Here is a 25,802-nt window from a genome sequence, read left to right as displayed (position 1 = left end):
CCCCCAACCCAACTGAGCCTTTTAGTGCATATATCAGCAGGTTTTCTAACTCTGATTCATCAAGTACCCCTCTTGGAAGGAAAAGCATTGAGCATGTTGATGCACAAGGCAGTCTCCAGGATCCCTCTTCTTGTGTGTAAAAATAAATTTCAGCTTTTTTGGGAAAGCCAAGAGGAGGGGTAGCATCAGCATCAGTCATGAATGTCAGAAGATCTGTCAAAACCAGTACCTGTGAAACCAGGCCCAAGTGAAATAACTACTAAGCTCATAAACCAACATTATAGATCAAAATAAATCAATTATATTACAACCTACCTTGAATGCTCGAGTAAACATTCCCATGCAAAGATGGTATCCTCTTCAATCTGTCTGTGGTTGCTGCCTTCATCACTCCAGTTCACAACAAGGAGGTCTTTAAACTCACTTCTTGACTGTGGCTTCTGTGTGTTAGTTAACAGAGGCTTGAAGACCATCCAGTTGTTTTCCACTGTCTGCCAAATGGATCCACATGAATTCATTCCTGCCTTGAACTGTGAAATTATGCTTGCAGACCTGGGGTAACAAACAAACAAACAAACAAACAAAATAAAGGTGTTTATTTCAATTTTAACTGCACTGTTATAAAATTGTTTTAGGTTTGATGACTACATTACACTTTCATATTGACTTAGGATAAATGAAGTGTTTAATGACCAGGCTGTAAACTCTGGGCATTTCAGGAAGGCCAGCATTGTAGATCCAGGGTATCCCACAATCTGCAATCCAGTCACCAAGAAAGGCCTTCAGTGAAATTAGGTCTCACACACTTTTGCACTGCTGGATCTAAAAAGACCAGTTTTAGACAATATTACATTACCATTTAATTGTTCCTCAGGTTAATTATATAGGTGGTAATAGGTTACCTGTTGCAACTTTAACTGCACTTCATTCTCTGGCAAGTCTTGCAAATCAAACCTATCCAACTGCCCTTCCTGTCCAGACATCAACACATATAAAGCCGGATGAAGGGCTTTAATGCCTGGGCCTCCATGCATCAGTGACCAAGCAATTAATTTTCCACGTGTGTAAAACAGGCTGACTGGTTGTAGGCAAAAAAAGAAAGAAAAAAAACTGGCCTTGTTTTCCTACAAAAATTCCAAGTGCTGACTGTGAACGTTGGTATTTCATATAACAATTCATATAACAATGTACAAAGCAATATAAAAAAAAAAAAATACTTTAAATGTAAAAAAATACTTTTTTTGCTTTTTAAGAGCAAAAGACAATTAAAACAATGTATCGGTATAATAATGATGTAACACCAAAGAGTGGTAACAAAGATAACATTCAAAACAATTGAATTTTAGAGATTCACAACCATCAAAAAAAAAAAAAATAATAATAATAACACCATAGCACCAACATTGCCCTCAGTTCATTAATAATAATTTCTAGACTTGTCTATAACAAGACTATTGTCACCTTTAAAGGTGCCATAGAATGGATTATTTTATTATTTTATAATGTTTCCTGGGGTGCCCTTATAATGTTAGTATGTTTTTTAGATCAAAATTTGTTATAATTTAGAAATAAAAGGCATATTTCCTAGCCTGATTTCATCCATTGATTTGAACACTCTGTTTGAAGGGGCGTGTCTGCTGTGAGACTTCAGTGTAAACGCCCACTGCTGTGATTGGCTGACATGCTTGCATATGAAATATCTGGCATTACATGTAGAGCTATCTGGAAAACTTTTACTATTACAGCTTTTATATGTTTTTACTATTACAGCTATCGGGATTAACGAATCATGAGAAGTTTTTTAAGTATTTAGATCTATTCCCATCACATAAAAGGTTTCAGTGATGAGCACTGAGCAGATGACAGCCTGTTGATCGCGTGAATGAAGATCTTATCACTGCAACGCGATATACTGATGCATAAACAGTGTTGAACGACTTTGAAAGAAAGATTATCTGTCTGAATTTGAACAATTACACATCAGAAATTCACATAACCCACTGGTTCTCCAGAGGCTCGGATGAAGGAGCAAAAAAATATTTTTGTGTTCATTTGTACAACCAAACACTGAGCAACTGCCATGCTTCGTTCGCTCGTTTGCAAGCCATGATGTCTCTCGAGGAAAAAACAATATCGCGCTGGATCTAGATAACACAATGTAAATTATCGTTAATAAAATCCCTACTTGCCGCTTGCGGGAATATAACGTTAGTTGAAATTGCCCCCTTCGTCCGTTTGAGACGCCGAGAGAAGCCTGGCTGCTTGATATTGTTGTAACAGTCCGTGGTGAAATGGGCAGAGCAACTAAACAACTTCGAATTAAACTGTAGCGGTATCCGATTATAGATAGATAGATTATAGATAGATCTTGTTTCTTCACCTGCAGAACTTCCGATGATTCGGCTGTGCAGTTTCGCCTGGCACTGAGCATGGGCTGGCATATGCAAATTTTTAGAGGCGTACATATTAATGATCCCATCGGTTTCGTCACAGTTGGTGTTATGTGGAGATTCGCCCGTTTTTCAGGGGTGTTTTTCAAAAACGAGATTTAAATAAGAAAGAGAAAACTATGGTGTTTGAGACTCACTGTATGTCATGTCCATGTACTGAACTCTTGTTATTTAACTATGCCAAGATAAATTCAATTTCACATTCTATGGCACCTTTAAAATGTTCCATTTGTCCTTGAGAGAAGAGCATGAATTGGGACGCAGGGCTTCATGTGTTTGCGCTTGGGTTATTACCTTTTTCCATGAGCCAATTTGAGCAAAACTACTGTTCAGTCCAAACTCCATTATGAGCTTCAAACCCTCAAATTTTCCATGGATTTTCAAAGTTGTTCAAGTCACACAGGACCTTCAACAGTCTTGGAGGAAAGTGTTGCTGTTTTGTTCCCTTCATCTCAGCCTTTGACCCTCCTTCAGGATTTATTCCCAGGAAAACTCTTAAAGAAATGAATAAAACAATTTTTAGTTAATCAAGTAATGAAATGAATAAAACTGAAATAGAGTAACATGCAGACAGGGTTGAATAAACTCTTACTTTGAGTACTTATTTAATCAGGGCTTGACACTAACGCTTGTCTGGGACAGGTGGATTTTTTTGATGTGGCAAGTGAAATTTTTTTAATGAGAATATAGCTTCAGAATAAATTAGATTTTTCTTTTTATTCCCTCTGACAAGTAAACCACCAATTGACACATTTTAAGGCTTAAAGGGAAAATTCACCCACAAATAATCATTTACTCGCCCTCAAGTTGTTCCAAACCTGTATGATTTCTTCTGTTGAATACAAAAGAATATATTTTGATTACCCAACAGTTGATGTGCCATTGACTTCCATAGTATCTCTTTCCTATATGGAAGTCAATGGCTACTGTCAACTATTGGGTAATCAAAATATATTCTTTTGTATTCAACAGAAGAAAGAAACTCGTAAAGGTTTGGAACAACACAAGGGCGAGCAAGTGAAATAACATGTTATATAACAGGTGTTACGAGATTAAAAAGTGTCTTGAAACTGGAACTTGCTTGATTTGAGGCAGCGCTGCTTCCACACACATATCGTAGCCAGATTTTGTGTTTTTGTTTATCAAACAAAGATGTTCTGTGGGAGAGCAGTGATTTGTCTCGTGTTGTTACGGGCTGAGTGTGAACTCATCACGAAGAGAAAGAGTATATGGAGATCAGCTATAAACACAGAGACCTCCTTCAGCGTCCAGATGAGGGTCGAGACGGAAAACACTGCAGCCACAGGACTGGAAGGTACAGCACGTAATACTGTCACATTAAGACCTAACAGCCCCTCTGAGAACAGTTCTTGTGAAATGTTCCAAATGAAAAGGACATGAGAGAGAGAGAACAAGAGGATTAGTCCTTCGTATTCTCCTGGGGAGAGACTTTCCCTTCTGAACACACAGCTTATATACAGCCGAGCTGACGAGCTGCAGGTGTGACTGCTCAGCTCGTGATGAGAGGCAAGCAGGTGTTCCTCGTAACTTCCCAGGGCAACGCTGATGTGGGCTCGGGACACTCGTCACACTCTGTATTAATCACATCAATTTCTTCAGGAACACTATCAACATCATGTGCTCCCTCACCTGGAGAAGACTGTTCTGCAACTTCACATAGATGAACAGGTGTTATCTGGGTGACATCCCACCTTCTATGATATCTGGAAATATGAGATGAAAAGGATGTCTTTACATTAAAAGTCTTAGAACATCCATCAAAAGGACAAGTTACAGTCAGTCCCTCTTGTATGTGGCTACTCAAGTGAGACACAAGCCCTTTAACATCTGCATATTCTGCACTGCACAAACTTATTGAACACTTTAATTGAACAGACACATTCCGGTTCCAAGTTTGTGTGGCCCTCCTGTCTGGATGCGTTCGTGACATATGAACAGCAAAGCAGTTGAATGAGGAAAACTTTCTTCCACAATCTTTATGGCCACACAAGAAAAATACATTGTTAACATGTCTGTGGGTTCTGCAGTGCTTCAGACATTCAGACAATGAAACGCATTTGAATTCACAAACACTGCAAGTCAACATAACGATAAAATTGCCTTATCTAATCGAGCACCAATCATCAGTAGCGCGCTTCGTTCAAAAACTGCGCTAAGCTAACGTTAACTGCTGTAAACCACAGCCTCACCTGAATGGCCGATTCAAGATATATATATATATAAAAAAAAAAAACGGTTGTACTGACAACTTACATTTCATTAGTAGTACGATGAATGCCCTAACTGTCCAAAACACAAAATAATATTGCAATTAATTTGCTACAGCTAAGGCTACTACGTTAGAACATACATGCTTGGCACGGAACAATTCTAAATAAACGACACCACCAACAAATACAAGTTAATAATTCAATAAATAAAGGGCACAGTAACATATACATTCACAAATATCAACTAAATCTGAACCAATTCTACATAATTGTGCGAGGACATGCAAAACGGTCAACGCGATGGATCTGACAAACGAGATGCAATACTATGCATGTTTTAATTTGTGCCCTAACAAAGCCATTAGGGGAATGAGAGACTTAATTGAATCTCTCTAAACTAAACCTCAGGATTTGAAACCTCTCAAGAACTGCTTGCAGACCTTTCCTGTTACATTGCAGTGCGAAAGAGGTTTCAGTGTTATTAATTCAATTGTGTCTAAGAAGAGATCTGTGCTTCTTGTTTCAAATTTGATGATGACCAACCTCAGTGGCCCACCAATTTCACTGTTTAACCCAGAAAACTATGTAAAGTCCTGGGCAAGACGAAATCGCACTGCACATGACCCACAGTCACGGGCCACGGCAATGTAAATCAGTAACAATACAGTAGATGTTTTTGGAAAATACTGTAATTTAATAAGCAAAGCATACATTTTTAAATATAATTGAAATGTAATAATAATTGACATATTACTAATAAACAAACAAACAAACATTTGTGACTTCTGTTTTTTGTGTGTGTGTGTGTGTGTGTGTGTTGTGGTTTGTTAGGGGTAATAGTATACCACTTTTCGTTTTAGGACTACACCACTGAAACGATTCAGACAGTGTAAATATGCTTACCAGTGGGGCGAATAAAGTCTGGTTTCACGTTAGTGTCAGGCGAACCGCACACAGTCTGCTCCAGTCCAGAAAACATATCGGATTCTGCACAGAATACTACTATATTTTAAAATCATATGGGGGAGATTAGGAGGAGACACAGTATATAAACTAAACGCTATTGTATGTTTTAAAAAAGGGGAGGAGCTGTTTGATATGTCCCGTCCTGTCTTACTGTTTCAGTGGATGGGCTTGTTTGAGATGAGCAAAATCTGCGCAGAACCGATCACCGGTGATCACCGCGAGATGCATGCCGGTTAAGCCGCCTTTCCACTGCAAACGACAAACGACAGCCGTCGGACCGGAAGTCATTCATTTCCAATGGAGAGTCGTACGGGAGCTGCGGGGAGTTCCGATCATATGCGTATGCGGAAATTTCGGATCCGATTTGAGCTTCGGATGCGTTGAAATATCTGAACTTCTGCGGCTAGACCGTATGCGACCGGTCGACCGGATGTGATGTATTCTAATCAAAACTATGAGCGCGAAGCTAGAATTGCCAATATTTTAATACTTTATTGTAAACGCTATTCCTGCAAAATGACGGTTATTAATAATAATGGCTGAAAAAATATTTGTATCATTATTAAATCAATATTTATATTGATTAGCTCTATAAAATCTACTGTTTTTTATATTAGATGTATTGAGGGTCATTCGTTTTGTGTGGATATATTCATGCATGCATTATATTCATTAAAAGCATTAATTTTACCATTGTGAATCGCCGAGGGTAACGGTTGCTTCACGACCAATTTCAAAGTTCCTTGCGACTGACACCAGGGGGTGAATGCGAATGTCGTGCGCAGTGGAAAGGCGGCTTTAGAAATGTGTCCGAGTGCGGTCCGACTTGCTCTGATGTCATGCTGACGTATGTCAAAAAACTCTCGCGATCGCAAGGCGGACGTGTCGGATTCTGCAGTCGAGCGCAGTTGCTCTCCACCGACTGCGCTGATCAAAAGCATGATGGGAAACGACTTGCTGACGACACAGCTTATTGCTCATTGGTTTAAACAACCGTGATGAATTGTTCTCTTTTAAAAATTTTGATTTTAAAACTCTGATCTCATGTTTTTATGTGTATAAATTATGTGTTAGTATTCCCAAACTCTCTGACAGTGTGATCTATGGGTTATTTGATTGTTGTCATAGGCCTATTTATACAAATATATTTAAAACATGTCTGTAATTAAAGTAAAAATGATTTATAAACACATATTTGGTATGTAATTAAATGGGTGTCTTGTTCATTATAATTATTTTCATATAAAAGCAACAGAACTTAAATTACATCCAGTTTATTAGCAACACTGTGCACGAGCGTGAATCCTGTGAATCCCGCAATATCCATCTTTGATCTCACAGGTATCTGATCCACTGCGAGAAGAGAGAACTGTCCGTCTTGCCTGCGCTTTTTTCACTCCTCCCCTCACTGCAACCGCCTACTCTCACATACATTTCAGGCGAGGCAAGCCGCATCGCAAACAAGCCTACTATGTCAAAACATTTTAACAATGGTGAGCGTTTCAAGGCACTGAAGTGGACCTTTAACATAAACTAGGCCCAAATGGAGAAGCCATGTGTGAAGAACTAAGTACACCCCATGATTCAATAGCTTGTATTGATGATAATAATGAATGTCTGTAAAGTTTGTGTGGAAAGCCCTTATATGGAGATGATATGGGGTGTTATATAAAAATTGATAACCTTAGAGCAGGGTTAAGAAGAAATTCACGTGCATACACACGTTGTGAAATAGGCAGATTTTTTTTGTGACAACTTCTCCTGTGCATGCACACAAAATAATCCACACAGTTTTTAGAGAATGAGACCCACTGAATCTTTTAAGTGTGCACTGGGCAAAAATTCTTGTAGTGTGTCTGTGTGTGCGTAGTTTTAAGGAACTGTAATTATGGAATCAGAAGTCTAAGTAGTCACATTTTCCCAACACTGCAATTTTGTACGTCTTTGTATACACCCAATTTGCTCATCAGCCCATTAGTGAAGACTGCAAGACTTGAAACGGGTGTATCAGACCAGAGAAACATTAAAAAAAATGTAGTGCAATAAAACTTTAGGAGAAGGTTTGGGAAACTGCAATAGACAACACCGTGGAAATATCAGTATGACCAAAATAACTTTAATTAGATCAGTTTTGCTCCACTAATTATTTTTTTCCTATTTGTTAAACAAGCAAAATATTCACCAATACAGATGATTTTTTTAAAGCAAACATTCGTTGAATGAAACTCCTCATCTTCACTCATCATCTGCTCATTGTTGTAGATCAGATGGCTCACTTTGACAATTTTGGACAATGCTTCTTTACATGAATCTGTCGAGTACTTGATGAGCTGAAACTCTTTCCACATGAAGGGCACTGGTACGGCTTCTCTCCAGTGTGCACTCGCTCATGTATTTTCAGCTGCCCTAACTGATTGAAACTCTTGTCACAATGTGAACACTTGTGTGGTTTTTCTCCAGTATGGATTCTTTGGTGAATTTTCAAGTCGCCGGCTCTGCCGAAGCTATTCCCACACTCAGAGCACACATGAGATTTCACTCCAGTATGAACTTTATGGTGCATTTTAAAACAGTCCAGACGTGAAAAAGTCTTTCCACAAACAGAACAAATGTAAGGCCTCTCATTTGCATGAACGTTCATGTGTTGTTTTAAACGTGATCCCAAAATAAATGCTTTACCGCACTGATCACATATAAATGGCTTTATTCCAGCATGAGAGCGCAGATGATACGCAAGGCTGTCTGACTGTGCGAAATTCTTCCCACACTGATTGCAAGTGAAAGGTGTCGCTCCAGTGTGAATTCTATAGTGATGCTTAAGTTTTCCTTTCAATGTGAAACTCTTCCCGCATTGATCACATTTGTAAGGCTTCTCTCCGGTGTGAATTCTCATGTGACAATAAAGGTTTCCTCTAAGTGAGAAACCCTTCCCACACTGAGAGCATCTGTAAGGCTTCTCTCCGGTGTGACTTCGCATGTGATCATTTAGGAGTGCTTTACGGATGAAACTCTTTCCACACTGCGCACATAAATAAGGTTTTTCTCCAGTGTGAACTCTCATGTGATCATTGAGAAGTCCTTTACGTCTGAAACTCTTTCCACACTGATCACAGCTGTAAGGTTTCACTCCAATATGAATTTCCTTGTGAAGCTTAAGGTCTCCCTCATTAGAGAAACTCTTTCCACACTGAAGGCATGCGAAAGGGTTCTGTCCAGTGTGGATTCGCATGTGCTCATTCAAGAGTGCTTTACGCACAAAACTCTCTCCACACTGATCACATGTGAAGGGCTCCAACCCTAAGTGAATTCGTATGTGGTCAACGAGAAGTTGTTTACGAATGAAACTCTTTCCACACTGATTGCATGTGAAAGAATGTTGTACCTCTTTTCTTTGAGATCTTTTTTTCAAAAACTGAAAATAATAATTCACAAAAGTCAAAGATTCTCCTTCAGGTTTAAAATTGTGAGGTTCCGGATACTGATGTTTCTCCTCCGCTTCATTTATGTCTTGACATTCCTCTTTCACCTCCATCAGACCTAAAGTGAACACATTAAAATGTCAAAATTTAATTAGACAAATGTCAAACAGAATGAAATAAGAGTAACTGACAAATTAATTCTGTAGTTTTAATTTTCATGTTAATAAGTGGGCCGGTAGTACTGGCACTTCACAGTACAGGCACTTCTGTATTTTAATCTGTAGCGTAACCTCACTTTTTCTTGCGTACTTGCGTTTTTATTGTATAAAAAAATTACATGTTTGAACTTGCTAGCATAGCAAAAGCTAATACAGCCATCCAAGTAGACGCCTGTTCAATGTACAATTATATATATCCAGTTGTAATCTATCTATAATTTATATTTATAATCTTTATTTATTATGTTTGCAATGAACAAATCAAACAAAAATAATTGAAATAGCTCAACACAACAAATGGTTTTCCAAAATTCAAATGAAAATTCAACTTTTAATGACTTCTGCAGTCTCAAAATGATTCAACCCCCTGAATCGAATCCCTCTCGACAGCACACATCTGCAAAACAAGTGCTGTCTCAAGCAAACCTGATGCGACTAATCAAGGGCTTCATTAGTTACACCAGGTGTGCTTGAGCTAGAACACATGAAATGTCTGAAGTGGCTAGGTTTGTTGAGTGTCACGTTTGACTGCATGTTAGAAATATGGCTTAGTCAAAAGAATGGACCAAAAAGTTTAGAGAAGATATCATTGCCCTTCACAAACAAGGAACAGGATACAAAAAGATAGCAAAAGAACTATTGCTACATTCACACAGTCCGTCCAAATCCTATTATTTGTATATCCGATTGGAATCTGACCTAAAATTATTGACGTCCACACTGTGTATTGCAACTGTTCAGATCCGATTTGTGTGTCCATGCAGCTCTTTCGTTTTCCGGGAAAATATCTGCATTGATTTCTATGGCAATGACGTCGGATTGGTAGGAATACGGCAAATACAACAACAACCGCAACATGGACGGTTTTGCAATAGAGATGTTGTCTGCTTTTTTCCACGCTGTTGTCTCAGTCGGTTACAAACATGTCTCCGTTTTGTTGTCATTTTCTGCTTGTCCTGCACTTTGCAACAACACAGCCTTGTTTCGATAGCGACTTTAAGCATGTTTCCTATAACAACGTCTGCCGTTTGTTTTACGTGCCGTGAGAAATTCACATAAACCACGCAAAATCCGATCAGAGCAGACAGAAACGGATTTTCAGAAATGCGATTTGAATAGGATTTCAAACCACTTATGAATGTAGCTTGAAACAGATTTGTAAAAAACAAATTGTCATGCACACTTGCTAAATCTGATCAGATTTCAATCGGATATGCAAAAAAATCGGATTTGGCTGACAGTCTGAGCGTAGCCTAAATGTTCCAAGAGACACCGTCGGATGCACAGTTCACAAGTTCAAAGTTAAAGGAAGAGTGATTACACTACCTGGACGGGGGAGAAAAAGGAAGCTATCAATGGATGCAACCAGATTTCTGAAAAGGCAGGTTCAGAAAAACCCTTGAGTGACTGCAAAAGACCTGCAGCAAGATTGGTGGGAACAGACACTGAGATTTCAGCTGCACAGTAAGGAGCATACTAAACGCATAACATAAACCACTACTGACCCAAAAGCACAAGAAAAGTCGGCTACAATTTGCTCGAAATAATTTTAAAAAGCCACAGAAGTTTGGGGATTTTGTTCTGTGGAGCGATGAAACAAAACTGTATCTTTTCGGCCCTATGGATCAGTGGTATGTCTGGAGGAAGAAGAATGAAGCATTAGCTGTAAAGAACTCTGTCTCTCAGTTCAGCATGGCGGATCTGTGATGCTCTGCGGCTGCTTTGCATCCTCCGGCACTGGAAACCTGCAACGTGTGGAAGGCAAGATGGATTCACTGAAGTGTCAGGAAATCCTTGGAGAAAACATCATGCCATCAATGAGGAAGCTTAAGCTTGGGCGTCATTAGCCACGTTTCCACTGTCGGGCCAAAAGCAGGCGTGCTAGTGCGTGCCAGGGCCTGTCGCGTTTCCACTGTCTCTTCCGGGGCTTGATTGGGCCTCGTTGGGGCTTCCTCTGGGCCAGCGCCCAGGGTTTTTTGGCCTGCCGAATACCTTGGTCCAAAGTGGGCCAACTCGGGCTAGAGGAGTGATCATTAACAGAGGCGGAGTTTACCTGAGTCTGGAGACGGCAGCGCCGGATGATTCCATATACCAGCTAATCAGCATTAAAGGGGACCTATTATGCCCCTTTTCACAAGATGTAAAATAATTCTCTGATGTCCCCAGAGTGTGTATGTGAAGTTTTAGCTCAAAATACCCAACAGAATTTTATTTACAGCACGTTTAAATCATCATTTTTTGGGTCTGTGAAAAACGCACTGTTTTAGTGCTTCTCCTTTAAATGCTAATGAGCTGCTGGTTCACGTCACAGGGGGCGGAGCCTAAGCAGCCGCGAATCCCGCGATCAGAGCTAGAACAGGGAAGATGATAATAATAAAACAGACAGTCACAGTATTGGTGTTCATTTCGACCATAAAAATGCCTACAGAGTCAGAGAATATATGCTGTATGGAGTTGGAAAAGGTATAGTTTAGTTTAATTATGATTATAACCTATTTGGCATTGCTTGTATACACTATTAATGCAAGCCTGCTGTAGGACTCCGTCTGACGATCTGAATTGTCTGAATGATGACACAAAATATACTGATGAGTTTAATAAAGTTTACTGTATGTCACACGAGATGAAGCATCAGTTTTTCTTCAGAAAATCGCTGTTAGAGCTGAGTAAACAGTATAAGAAGTGCATAAGTAACTTACATAAATTTCTGTAGAGTTGAGGGAGCATTTTCTTTGAAAACAAAATGAATCCACCTCGTCTTCACTGGCTGGCAGATTTCAAGAGTAAATAAAGAGAGCTATGTGAATGAATACATCCTGCTACAACACCTTCAACGCTTGGGAGATGCTTCAACGCTTCTCGTGAGTGCATTGCTGCAGCAATGGCTGATGTGTACAACTCGCAGTGAACTCGATCAGGGCGGGTCTAAGTTATAACGGCAGTGTCAGTCAACATTCGGGGGCGGGGCCTGTGGCTTTAGTGATGTCACTAAAGCCACATTCTGAAAACGAGTTGTTTGGAGAGACTGCTTATGATTCATGGGGATTAAAAAAAAGGAGTGAGTGGATTTTTATCACTGTAGGGTGGTTGTGTACACACACTGCCAACACACATTTATGTCCAAACACCATACAAAAGTGAATTTTGCATAATAGGTCCCCTTTAAAGACTTTTAAAATATTTTAGCTCAAAAATTACTTTCAGACAGCAGCGAGTGTTTAAAATAACTTCTGTTTGTGACCCGATGTGGATTCTGATCACCATATAAGGCAGAAATATTTTTACGCGATGCAAAAGACTATGCGCACTAACCATTACCATAGTAAACATGGTAAATATGACCGCTTGAAGAAATCAGACAAATCATATAGGCTATCACAATCATGTTTTAATTTTATCTGTCAGTAGTCAATTCTCTTTATACCGGACTGTCTGATATCCATATTTAGCTCCGCATATGTCATAAAATAATAGGGGTGGGCATCTCTATGCACCTCACAATTCGATTCAATTACGATTCGAAGGGCTGCCATTCAATGATAAAACGATTATCGATGCATCTTTTTTTCCTATACAAATTTTCTTTTTTCGCACTGAGAGACTACTTGTTACTTTTAAAGCAAGAATTTGTAATGATCCATAATGAATTTACTTCCAATATATTTTATTAATCAAACAAATGGAAGAATGGTGATTTGGCAATAAATATTGCGACAGAGTTTGTTATTCGCTTTGCCTTTTTCGAGTTGGGTAGAAATTTTTAAGGTTGTCCTGGTTTCCACTTCAGTGCTGTTTGATCTGACATATGTGGTTTATAAGAGAATTCTGCATCAAATTTACTTCCAATTAGATCTCGCTGCGATGTTATTAGTGAATTCAAACGCTTTCTCACTGGATCTCCCAGCACTGTGTAATAACAGTGTCGCGTCGTGTGATTGAGATCAGCCCACGATTTAAAACCGCTAAACGTCCCGCGCAGCGCCGCTCAAACGAATAACTTTCGTTTTGTTTGCTGTTTCTCGTATGTAACAGAAGTTTCTCTGACTGAAAATATAACTGTACTGGGAGAGAGTGGCATATTTTTGGTGGCATATTTGAAGAAATTGTCATTCTTTCTAAATGTGATATAAACATACTATCCTGACTCCTGTGATTACAAATAAACAGAAACAGACGTGACTGAAATAAACAGAAACAGACGTGACTGAATAAGTACGTGTGTACTTGCTTTCTTTTGTGAAATAATGGTAAGCCACTTTATTAATTACACTTTTATTTATGAACAACTTTATTTTTACACAAATTAATTCATTATGATCAATGTATCACTTTTTACTGTAAACCTGTGGTAAAACATCGATGCTTGGGTTTTAAATATTTAAAGGTGACATATTAAGCCCCTTTAACAATATGTAATATAAATCTATGGAGTCCCCAGAATGTGTCTGTGAAATTTCAGCTCAAAATACCCCCCAGATCATTTATTATACCTTGTCAAATTTGCCCCTTTTTGGGTGTGAACAAAAACACGCCGTTTTTGTGTGTCCCTCTAAATGCAAATGAGCTGCTACTCCCAGTCCCTGTTTTTAGACATAACTGGACGTTTCTGAATGGTTAGTGGATACATTTATGTCATATTTATATTGACATATCATATTTAACTTTTACACAAGCTGACATTTTTTGGTCAAATAGTGTTCTGTGCTCGTCTGTGCAGCAACGACAGAACAGTTTGCATGCTTTGCTCGAACATTTGCCATTGCGTTAGAACTGGTTACACTGTTGTTGCTTGCGAAAACCAAATGGTGATGCTGTGGGTGGAAACGTACAGATTAAGGGGCGGTAATATTATAATAATATCCCCTTCCTACATCAGAAGGGGAGAAAAATCTGATCGGCTTATTTTTTGACATGCTTGCAGAGAAAGGCTTACCAAAACAAAGTTACTGGGTTGTCACTTTTCACGTTTTCTGGGTTGGTAGATGCACCGGGGACCCGATTATAGCACTTAAACACTGAAAAAGTCAGATTTTCATGATATGTCCCCTTTAAACAAACTTTTATCGCTTTTATTTTACGCTTTTATCATGTTTGTTTTGCGATCTCACTAGTTTCCAGTGATTTCTTTCTGATTAGTTTTCTGATAAACTTCCATTTGTTGATGAAATGATGGGTTTGTGTGACGTTGTTCCAGAGAGGCGTGTTACGGGTGGGTTTTAGTGAAGTGCTGTGGAGCTTCTGGCCCGACAGTGGAAACCCAGCATGGTTTTGGGCTCTGTGTTACAGGTCCAAGGATATTAGCCCAGCACATCCCGTTTAAAGCCCTGGCTCACACTGGAGTTGAATTTTCAGTTGAATTTGGGGAACACACTTGAAACATTTGTTGTGTTGAGCTATTTCAATTACTTTTGTTTGATTTGCTCATTGCAAACAGCTGAAAGTCTGTATCAATTTTGTCAAAGAAGCACAAACTGGAACATGTGCTGAACTGTTTTCAATCAGAAACGGCTAAAACATGCAGACTGGGACTGCTTTTGTATGCACACCTGAACCATGCTGAACTAACATTTCAAGCCAACCCGTTTGGTTTAGTAGTTCTAGTTATTATTTAGTGTTGATATTTTAAATGCAAAATCTCAGTGAACTCAATGGATTATTATTTTTGTATCAATATAAAACATGACTTTGTCATTCATTCACAAAATGGTTCAGAATGTGATGGCATGCGATTTATTCTGTTTTTGATTAATTTACTACTTTTACTTCACTTGTATATTTTGTTTTTTTGTAATTGAAATAAAAAAATCAGTATTCACCATATACAGTCCCTGACAAAAGTCTTGTCGCTTATCTATTTTGTAGAAACACCTGCTATTAACCTGACTTTTAATTAATCAATTGGTGTTAGAAATAGCTCATATGAAAAGCTAAAACCCTCCCAAATGATGTTTAATGCACTGAAATAAATTAGTTTCACTGAAAAAAGATTTATCATTTAATCAAGACAGAAAGGTCAAATTTTGGCAAGACAAAAGTTTTGTCGCCTATACAGAAATTGAACAAATTTACTGCAAATACAAAAATATGTCAGCAAATTAAGTAGTGGTGCTGTGAGATCCAAATTTAATATCTTGTATGACTTCCATGAGCTTGAAGGACTGCATCCATGCGGTTTGGCAAGGATTCATACAATTTATTGATGAAGTCATCAGGAATAGCAAAGAAAGCAGTCTTGAATGCCTCCCAGAGTTCATCAATATTCTTTGGTTTCGTCTTCCATGCTTCCTCTTTCATCCTACCCCACATATGCTCAATGATGTTCATGTCTGGTGACTGGGCTGGCCAATCCTGGAGCATCTTGATCTTCTTTGCCTTGAGGAACTTTGATGTGGAGATGGAAGTATGCGATGGAGCACCATCCTGCTGCAGAATTTGGCCTCTTTTATGGTTGGGAATATAAGAGGTAGCTAAGAATTCTTGGTATTTAGACTATTGATGTTGCCTTCCACCCTGCAGATCTCTCGCACACCCCCATACTGGCCACCAAACTTCACTGTTTTCTGGGTGAATCTCGGATCCATGCGGGCTCCAGTAGGTCTCCTGCAATATTTGCGGCGACTGTGGTGTAATTCAACAGAAGATTCATCTGAAAAATCCACCTTCTTCCACTTTTCCAGCATCCATCCTTTTAGCAGGCTGTGGGCCTTGGCAAATGCAACACGGTTTTTCAGTTGTCTTTTGTTTAGTGCTGGCTTCTGGGCACTGATTCAACCATGGAGGCCATTTCGAGACAGAATCCGACAAATTGTTCTGGTTGACACAGGGACTTCAGGTGACCAGGTCTCGTGGAGCTCTGCTGCAGTGGAAAATGGGCTGGCCTTGGATTTTCGAGCCAACAAACGGTCCTCTCGAGCAGTTGTCTTGCGGGGTCTGCCTGACCTGGGCTTGTCAAAAACGTCTCCAGTGTCTTCAAATGTTTTTTTTATCCTCTTTACTTGACGCTGAGACACATTGAAGGTGTCTGCCACATCAGCAGTGGATCTGGTCTTCAGCCTCTTGATAATCAAAACTTTAGTCTCAGGGTGAATCTTAGGCATGTTTGCAGAGGTCTAGTTGCAGTTGATGTGAAGGTCTAGTGTACTGGGGTTGTTTTTATACACACCTGAGACCTAATTGACCCATTTTTAGTCACAGGTGAAGCTCATATGACAAGGCGACAACACTTATGTCTTTGCAAAAATTGACTCAATGGGCTTTACCAAGCTGTGAATATTAGAATACTTTTTGACAGTTTCGTTTTGCACTGAAACATTATTACAAAAGCTGTTGGGATTAAAATGAGCCATTTCTTGTAAAACATCTTGATTAGAAATATATTTCAGCGGCACTTCAGGTCAATTTGTACACAAGCGACAAGACTTTTGTCAGGGACTGTATTCCCTGTAATTATTAATGTTGTCAGGTGGCTGATATTCATCAGGTGCAGCAACCATGTACATTTTTAATTTAAACCAACAATTAATAAGTCAGAGTAAAAAAATGGCTGAAAACTAGATTGTAATAGTAATTTTATTGAATTAATTTATTCATATACTAGTATGATACTTTTTCTGTCTTTAAAAGTTAAATCGGATGCTAAAGATACTAAATACCTGGCCACTCCAACAAATAATTCAGTGGCTTTGTGAATATCACAATAATAAGTATATTAACTTATTAATATCTCTGAATATCACAAACAGGGCTTAAGAGTTCAGACTAAACTTTTTTTTTTTACCAAAAAAAGCACTGTAGCCCCTTACTGAAATTTTATTCATTTCATTTTATTAATTTTAAGTATTTATTCACATTTTCCCGCATTTTACTGTATTACTGACAAATGACTTGGTAATAAATAGACTTAACTTACAGAAATTACAATGTGCAGTTTTATTTGAAGTTCACAGGACACCAGACTAACATTTGAGGGCAGCAGCACCGAAGCCAGAAAGTTGCGCCAGCCCCTGATTCGCTAGCGCTGGTGGGCTGACAATAAGCACTGAGCTTGAGTTGAGATGTGGATAAAATTAACTTAAATTATTATCATTCATAATGTCTAAATATTCATTCAAAAGAAAAACAAGTGAAAAAATATATATATATATTAGGCAGTGAAAATAGCTAACAAGCGCTCCTCTGCAACCACCTACTGGTTTCAATGGTAATTTAATGTCTTTCTTATTTTTAAATAAGTGTATATCCTATATCTTGAAGCTTTACTTAATTTTGGACTGAAAGCCTTCTTGTTTCTCCTGGTTTCCACGTCAGCGCAGTTTGATCTGATATCTCTGATTTATAACAGAGAATTATGCGCTGAATTTGAATGCATCTTCTCACTATATCTCGCAGCAATGTTATTAATTCAACAGCTTTCTTCACTGTATCTCTCGCTGTGTTTGACAAATCGGGTCCTCCCTCAAAATCGGGTCTTCCCAAACTGTCAATTAATTATTATCCTAAGTATATACGAATGATATTGATTTAAAATACATATCTTACTATATGTAATGTGTATGAAAACACATTAATGCATAATAAACCAATTGAATGTAATTTCTTACAATTGATTAACTGTTAATAAATAATAATAATAATAATAATAATAATAATAATAGCCCATTATGTTAATAATTGAACATCATTAATTTGTTTTATTTATAACTGAATTAGTTGGACATTTAACACTTAATTTAACACAATTCCATAAAAGATTATTGAGAATGTATTAAAATGTCATATCATTTTTGATAATGGTGGCCACTTTAGCTGGAATTCCATTTTGAACAGACAGTTTCTCTTGAAAGTTAGCAAAACGATTAGCTGTACATTTTTTAATGTTATTTCACAGGTCACATATTTTTAAAAATAAGTCTAGTGAACGGATGTTTTTTATGTTACCAGCAGTAATTAATGGAGACTCAAGAATGATCACCAACCTCTTTGTTCTTCAGTGTTCACTCTGCAGGGCTCTGCCTCACTCATGTTCACGAGCTACAATTTATTATGATTCATTTTTAAAAAGCGATATACCTGACGTTTTATTAAGGTTCCGTAAAACTTAGAAACCTTTAACGTTACTAAACGTTTATTTACAATCTGTTCTACTTCGTCGTCGTCGTCTTCTTCTTTGAGTTAATGGCGGTTTGGCACCACCTTGCTGTATGGAGGGCTAAAAACTAAAAGTTTTCATTTAGCTAAAATCATAACAAAAAAATCAAGTTTCAGTATAAATTAAGGTAACTGAACTCGATATAGGGTTGATATAAACATTTTAAATGTAATAATTATTTATACTCCAATTTGTTGTTGAAATATAAACAGTAAAAAAAAAAAAAAAAAGAAAAGTCCACTCTGTCCCCATCCATGGCTTTACTATGTAGCCAAAATACTTGGATTTTATATGGACTTGGATCTTAAATGAGCAGACATGAAGGACAATCCTAGACCATATTACTGAGCTCATCATAGGGCTGAAAACATTGAGAAGATCATATTTAATGTTAGGCTACTGAATTTCCAGAATTGCTATGACCCTCAAAATCTTATACAGATATCAAAAATCCAAAGCATGCATAAATTGGTTTTCCATACATGTAAAAGAAATAAGTGCAAAATTTCATAGTTAACTAAATTATGTGTGTGACATTAAAAACTATAAATTATAAACCATAATATAAATATAAATATAAATATAAATATATATATTACACTTATTTTCAATTAAATTATAAATGACAAATAATACAATATAGACACAAGCGGCGATTATCAAAATTAAAGCCCCAATGGATAATGTAGACAATAGTGACACAATGGCCATGTCTTATTTATTTATGGAAGCATTATTCAATGTACTATATTAATATGGACAAATAATTTTGTATCTTCATTTAATGGGACATCAATACATTCAGTAATGCCAATAAGTTTTCAATATCATTAGGGTATAAATGTGAATTTTTCACTTTTTATTTTTACTAAATTTGCATTAGTAAAACAAACTCTAGTAGATTTCAAACAAACTTGCGCTGTGAATACTTTCCGGATGCATTGTATATCTTCATTTTTATAGAGTTAAAACAATTTTATAATAATAATATCAATAGGCCCTATACTCACAGCCCTATATTAAAATAAAACCGAATAAAATTAAACAAGTAAACCGAAAATAAAGAAAAGATTAAATTTCATCAGTTTACATGCATGTCTTCTTGTGACCGTTCCTAACGTATGAAAATCATGAACATGCGAATTTGTGTGGAAATATTGAAATATTAGCTTCAAATCTGAGTGTTCGGCAGACAAAAAAAGTTTGGGAACCTCTGGACTAATTGAAGCTGAGGAAAGGAGCGGGTTACAAAAGAACAAGCGCTCAGAGTTGTGTGTTGCTTGTAGACTGAGAGAGAAAAGCCTGTCGATCGCCCCCTGGAGGAGAAAGAAACAATAGCTGTGTCCCAATGTGAAGGCTGCATCCTTCGAAGGACTGAAGACTTCAAGGATGCAGCCTATGCGTCCTCCGAAGGACGCACCATGTAGCCTCCGTAGGATTTCCTAATTGCGCAGCCAGGTGTTCCCGATTACGGCTCCAGGCGCCAAGCAACGGTGCGAGAGTATGCTGCCATCCTGACAATTCATTTGATATGCTATGGAGCCAGAATTGGCTATTGTCATTTTTATGTTTTATATTTTACTGGAGGACATGGTATTAAGGATGTTTCAGGTCATACTTAAGGCTTAGCCAAAGATTCAAATGTTCATTTATATCTTACCTTGATGCGATTTTATAGGCTAGTGTATTATTTTTATTATGCACATAAATGGACCATGGTAAATATATTTACACAGGTTTTTAACCCCATTTGAATATAAAACCCAGTTGAATATAAAAAGTCCAGTGCGAATGTTACTCCCGCTCGTCATCGGCAGCTGTCAGTCACTGTTGCTAGGCGACAAGAACAATCGTCCGTAGGCTAGACCGGTCCGAGCGCTTCAGATGCGCCCTTTGAAATGGGACGGAGCTGTAGTTAGCAACAATTTGTTAATACTGTGACAATAGGCCTACATTTTGTTACTTTAATTTTCAAAATAACCAGTGGTGGTATGTAAGGAACTACATACAGTCCCTGACAAAAGTCTTGTCGCTTGTGTACAAATTGACCTGAAGTGCCGCTGAAATATATTTCTAATCAAGATTTTTTACAAGAAATGGCTCATTTTAATCCCAACAGCTTTTGTAATAATGTTTCAGTGCAAAACGAAACTGTCAAAAAGTATTCTATATTCACAGCTTGGTAAAGCCCATTGAGTCAATTTTTGCAAAGACATAAGTGTTGTCGCCTTGTCATATGAGCTTCACCTGTGACTAAAAATGGGTCAATTAGGTCTCAGGTGTGTATAAAAACAACCCCAGTACACTAGACCTTCACATCAACTGCAACTAGACCTCTGCAAACATGCCTAAGATTCACCCTGAGACTAAAGTTTTGATTATCAAGAGGCTGAAGACCAGATCCACTGCTGATGTGGCAGACACCTTCAATGTGTCTCAGCGTCAAGTAAAGAGGATAAAAAAAACATTTGAAGACACTGGAGACGTTTTTGACAAGCCCAGGTCAGGCAGACCCCGCAAGACAACTGCTCGAGAGGACCGTTTGTTGGCTCGAAAATCCAAGGCCAGCCCATTTTCCACTGCAGCAGAGCTCCACGAGACCTGGTCACCTGAAGTCCCTGTGTCAACCAGAACAATTTGTCGGATTCTGTCTCGAAATGGCCTCCATGGTTGAATCAGTGCCCAGAAGCCAGCACTAAACAAAAGACAACTGAAAAACCGTGTGGCATTTGCCAAGGCCCACAGCCTGCTAAAAGGATGGACGCTGGAAAAGTGGAAGAAGGTGGATTTTTCAGATGAATCTTCTGTTGAATTACACCACAGTCGCCGCAAATATTGCAGGAGACCTACTGGAGCCCGCATGGATCCGAGATTCACCCAGAAAACAGTGAAGTTTGGTGGCCAGTATGGGGGTGTGCGAGAGATCTGCAGGGTGGAAGGCAACATCAATAGTCTAAAATACCAAGAATTCTTAGCTACCTCTTATATTCCCAACCATAAAAGAGGCCAAATTCTGCAGCAGGATGGTGCTCCATCGCATACTTCCATCTCCACATCAAAGTTCCTCAAGGCAAAGAAGATCAAGATGCTCCAGGATTGGCCAGCCCAGTCACCAGACATGAACATCATTGAGCATATGTGGGGTAGGATGAAAGAGGAAGCATGGAAGACGAAACCAAAGAATATTGATGAACTCTGGGAGGCATTCAAGACTGCTTTCTTTGCTATTCCTGATGACTTCATCAATAAATTGTATGAATCCTTGCCAAACCGCATGGATGCAGTCCTTCAAGCTCATGGAAGTCATACAAGATATTAAATTTGGATCTCACAGCACCACTACTTAATTTGCTGACATATTTTTGTATTTGCAGTAAATTTGTTCAATTTCTGTATAGGCGACAAAACTTTTGTCTTGCCAAAATTTGACCTTTCTGTCTTGATTAAATGATAAATCTTTTTTCAGTGAAACTAATTTATTTCAGTGCATTAAACATCATTTGGGAGGGTTTTAGCTTTTCATATGAGCTATTTCTAACACCAATTGATTAATTAAAAGTCAGGTTAATAGCAGGTGTTTCTACAAAATAGATAAGCGACAAGACTTTTGTCAGGGACTGTACTTCGTTAATAGCCTACTCGAAGTAATTTTCCCACACGGGACAGCAACACTACAAAATTGTTATTTTACAATATGATGCATTGTTTTACATTAAACTACACAGTATAGTTTAAATGTATCAACCTTGAACATATTCAGAAGTAAAATGCAACATGCAGTAATAGAAATGCAAAACATCATAAAACCCTGACAAGGATTTTTTTTTCCTGCAGAATTCCTTTACTTTTACTCTTGATACCTTAAGTACATTAGAGTATGCAAGATAATGAAAAAAAATAATAAAATAAATTGCTTAACTAAGGTTTAAAATATATGACTAGTAGTTTTTCGCCAATGCGGTATTAGTGGTTATTAAATCAAATCAAATCAAATCAAGTATATTTGTATAGCGCTTTTCACAATACAGATTGTATCAAAGCAGCTTCACAGTATTAAAATAAAATAATACAACAAAGTTTGTTTCTAGTTAAAAGTACTTTAGTGTAATAAAGTATCTCAATATTTATTCCATGAGTCAGCCCTGCAAACCTGTTGGTAGACAACTTAGTGGATAGTGAAAATATGCAGTCAAACACTCTGGAGACCATCCCAGATGATGTCCCACCAGCAGGAGGCCTTACCAGGGTCTCTATTGTGGAGCCCATCACGGTCCAGCAGCACACCAGGGTCTCCCACTCAGCTCAATAAAACTCTACATCATTTTTCTTATTTTATGTACTGTAAATTTAAATGTTTATGTTGATTTTGATATGTTTAACGTATGTTGTAAATAGTTGGGGGAAAAAAAGGTATAAAATAATTTGTTTCATGTAGAAATTATGACTGTCATTACAAAAATAAACAATGTCCAGAGCAATGAATTCTCTTTTATTTACACATTTAAAGTTGCATAAAAATAAATAAATGTACAGATTTTTTTTTCCTTTTAAAAAATATACTGTAGGTGAAAAAAAGTTAAACAAGAATATATTTCTCAATAATTCTTTCAAGAAGAGAAAACAGCCTGTCCATCCTCTCCCTACTCTCCAGTGCTCTCCTCGCCTCTGCAGTCCCATGTCTTCTCTAATCAAGTCCAAAAACTCGTCCTCTCTGTCTCGCCTTCTTCGTGGTGCTGGTGCTGGTGCTGATGCTGATGCTGGTGTTGCCCCTGGCTCCTCCTCTTCTTGGTCACACACTGCTGAACTCGGCCCTGGTCTGTCCTCAGGGATTGAGGCAATGAGGACAGCGGGGTTGGTGCAATGCCTCTGTCCCAACACCTCATCCATGAGGACAAACCAGGGCCAAGTTTCAGCAGTGGGTTTCCCACTCACACCCTCTCCTGTCCCAGGACACATGCAATCCTAAGGCAGAGCAAATTAACCATGGCTTGTTAACAACAACAGCACAATACATTTCAGCAAAGATGTGTGTATTAATTTTCTTATATATATATATATATATATATATATATATATATATATATAAAATATATAAAAATGGGTCTGGGGAATGTAACTCCCATACAGGCACAAAATAATATTATTTTGTGCCTGTATGGGAGTTACGTTCCCCAGACCCATTTTTCCCTGAATTGTTCTAAAAAGGCAGAAAAGGGTACTTAACACAGGGGTGCAATCTTAAGTGCATTGTTAACACGGCAAAATATGACACATCAAGACATGCAAAATATACTTAATATTTCTGTATACTCAAATTTGGTTAAAAACACATAGCTTGCATGACAGCACTACAAAAACACATAAAAGTGAAACCCCATAGCATTATCTACTGCTTTTCTTATTGTTTTAGGCTTTATAGGGTGAGTGATATATCGATCCGATTGAGCTCGATCCGAATGAAATTTCGATCGGATTGAAAGGGGTGATTTATCCCTTTTGTAATCCGATCGAGAGAACATGTAAACACTTGATCGGATTGAAAACCGAAACTGAAAGGACTGCGCATGTGCCATGACGTTAAATAGCGTAATGACATGTGACGCACGGAACGAGCTGTTCTTCCTGTTGAATAAAGTGTCATATTAAGTTTCCCGTCATTCTAAAATTCTCATTTCACTCGCCCGTCTGTGAAGTGAAGCAGGACAATGTCCCACCAGTCCTTGATTTGGATTCTCATCCACAGACGTCTGGTTTTGGCCGCGGGGAGGGGCATTTTTACTGTGTGATCAATAAGCAGCACGGCAAAACGGTTAATATGCTCTAAATTATGACCAAATACAGATTAATATTACGTCTGCTGTTTAAAACAAATAAAGAACCAATAGGGGAGAATATTTATGCGCGGAAAGCGGGAAACTCTGTATATTTGTGCAGTGTGCGCATGTCAAAACATCAGATCCGATTTGAAACTTGTGACATATAAACGCGAACATCAACCCGATTACTTTATTTATCATTCATGTAAACACCTTGTTCGGATTCATCAATCGGATTGATTTCATTCCGATTGTGTCCATAACGCAGCTACTGTTTCAGTGTTACTTATAACACTGAGTGAGTGTGGATTATGTAAACACGAGCAGTGTTACCAATATGTACAGGTAAAACATGTATGAGCATGCAGCAACTGTACCTCACAGTAAACAGTATGACATTGTATAGTGAGTACACCTGTATAGTGTGACCTTTACACATTTGCTATGGCTGTAGAAAAGAAGATGCAATATGTGCAATATTTGATGTAACTGTATCTTGCCCAAAAACGAAAATGCATGTAGGGAGAGAGTGGGGTAAAGTGAGACATTTTTTACATTTGTTCCCTAAGTGAGCTAAAATGATATATCAGTCAAAGTTACACATTTCCCAATAATTCAGGATGTTTCCTAGCAATGGAAATTATTAGAATGTATTCAGGATGAAGGGCAGTGAAAATATGAATGGTTTTTAAAAAGTGGTCTTGTGTCTCACTTTACCCCAGCTTAGGGGTAAACTGAGACAGACCAGAGAAATCAAGGGGGTAAAGTGAACCAGCTGGGGGTAAACTGATCCACTTACTTTTTCCACTCTGAAACTTCCATAACAACATATGTTGTTACAGTTAGAATCCTGACAGCTAGCTTGACAACCACACATTCCAAAACTAATGTCGGACTAGTAACAGAATCATGGGGATTGGTCAATTAAGCACATTTTTTTGATGACCCACCGGTGCGCATCCAAGTGAAGGTGCAACGCTCTTGACGTGCTAAGGGTAAATGGCACACTGGAGGAAATTCCTCCTAAAAAAAAAAGAACTATGTCCAAAATATTGTGATACATTTGGAAGCTCAATGCAGTCAGACCTCCCCTGTCCAGCCCAAGGAGGGTGGCCCTTCCTGGGCCAGATTCGGATTTGTCCGCCACCGCTGGAGCTCCGTCTGGAGCAAAGTTGGTCCTAAAACGGACCTTTGGGTCTTTGTGGAGGCAATGCTCCACTTAGACAAGGAACACGGACCAGAGAACCGTGGTGGTCAGACCGGGTGGGGAAACCGCCTGACCCAGCCCAGAGAAAGTGCACTTTGTGCGGGCGAGACTTCCAGTAAATAGGGTATGGTTTGGACACCCAGTCCCTCGGTGCCAGGGCGTGCATACCGGTGAGCGTGCACCATCCTGGGTGAGCTAGGGGTGAAAGACACACTGGAGTATATTCCTCCTCATAAAAATGTCCAAAAATATCTTGTATTTGAAGAAGAGCTCCATGCTCGCAGACCTCCCGGGCCAGCCCCAGGGAGGGTGGGTCATCTCCGGTCAAAGTCAGATCCGTACACCTG

General features: G+C 38.5%; 1 protein-coding gene and 1 long non-coding RNA gene across 2 annotated transcripts; both read right to left on the bottom strand.

The window, feature by feature from the left end:
• Positions 1 to 319: 319 nt before the first annotated feature.
• Positions 320 to 1,048, bottom strand: LOC311087000. Its single transcript, XR_014607164.1, has 3 exons — positions 903 to 1,048; positions 694 to 822; positions 320 to 552 (listed from the first exon to the last, which is right to left on the bottom strand). It is a non-coding gene; the product is annotated as an uncharacterized lncRNA (long non-coding RNA).
• Positions 1,049 to 7,747: 6,699 nt separating this feature from the next.
• Positions 7,748 to 18,452, bottom strand: LOC311087263 (uncharacterized protein). The gene is made up of 2 exons (XM_084120565.1): positions 18,260 to 18,452; positions 7,748 to 9,184 (listed from the first exon to the last, which is right to left on the bottom strand). Exons 1-2 carry the CDS (start codon positions 18,303 to 18,305, stop codon positions 7,920 to 7,922), a joined length of 1,311 nt encoding a protein of 436 aa, XP_083976691.1. The 5' UTR covers positions 18,306 to 18,452; the 3' UTR covers positions 7,748 to 7,919.
• Between the last annotated feature and the right edge of the window lie 7,350 nt (positions 18,453 to 25,802).

The sequence above is a fragment of the Abramis brama genome, assembly GCF_963993115.1.
Source record: "Abramis brama genome assembly, chromosome: 7".
Lineage (NCBI taxonomy): Eukaryota > Metazoa > Chordata > Actinopteri > Cypriniformes > Leuciscidae > Abramis > Abramis brama.
Note: the sequence above shows the minus strand (reverse complement) of the source record. Positions and strands in the feature narration are given on the sequence as shown.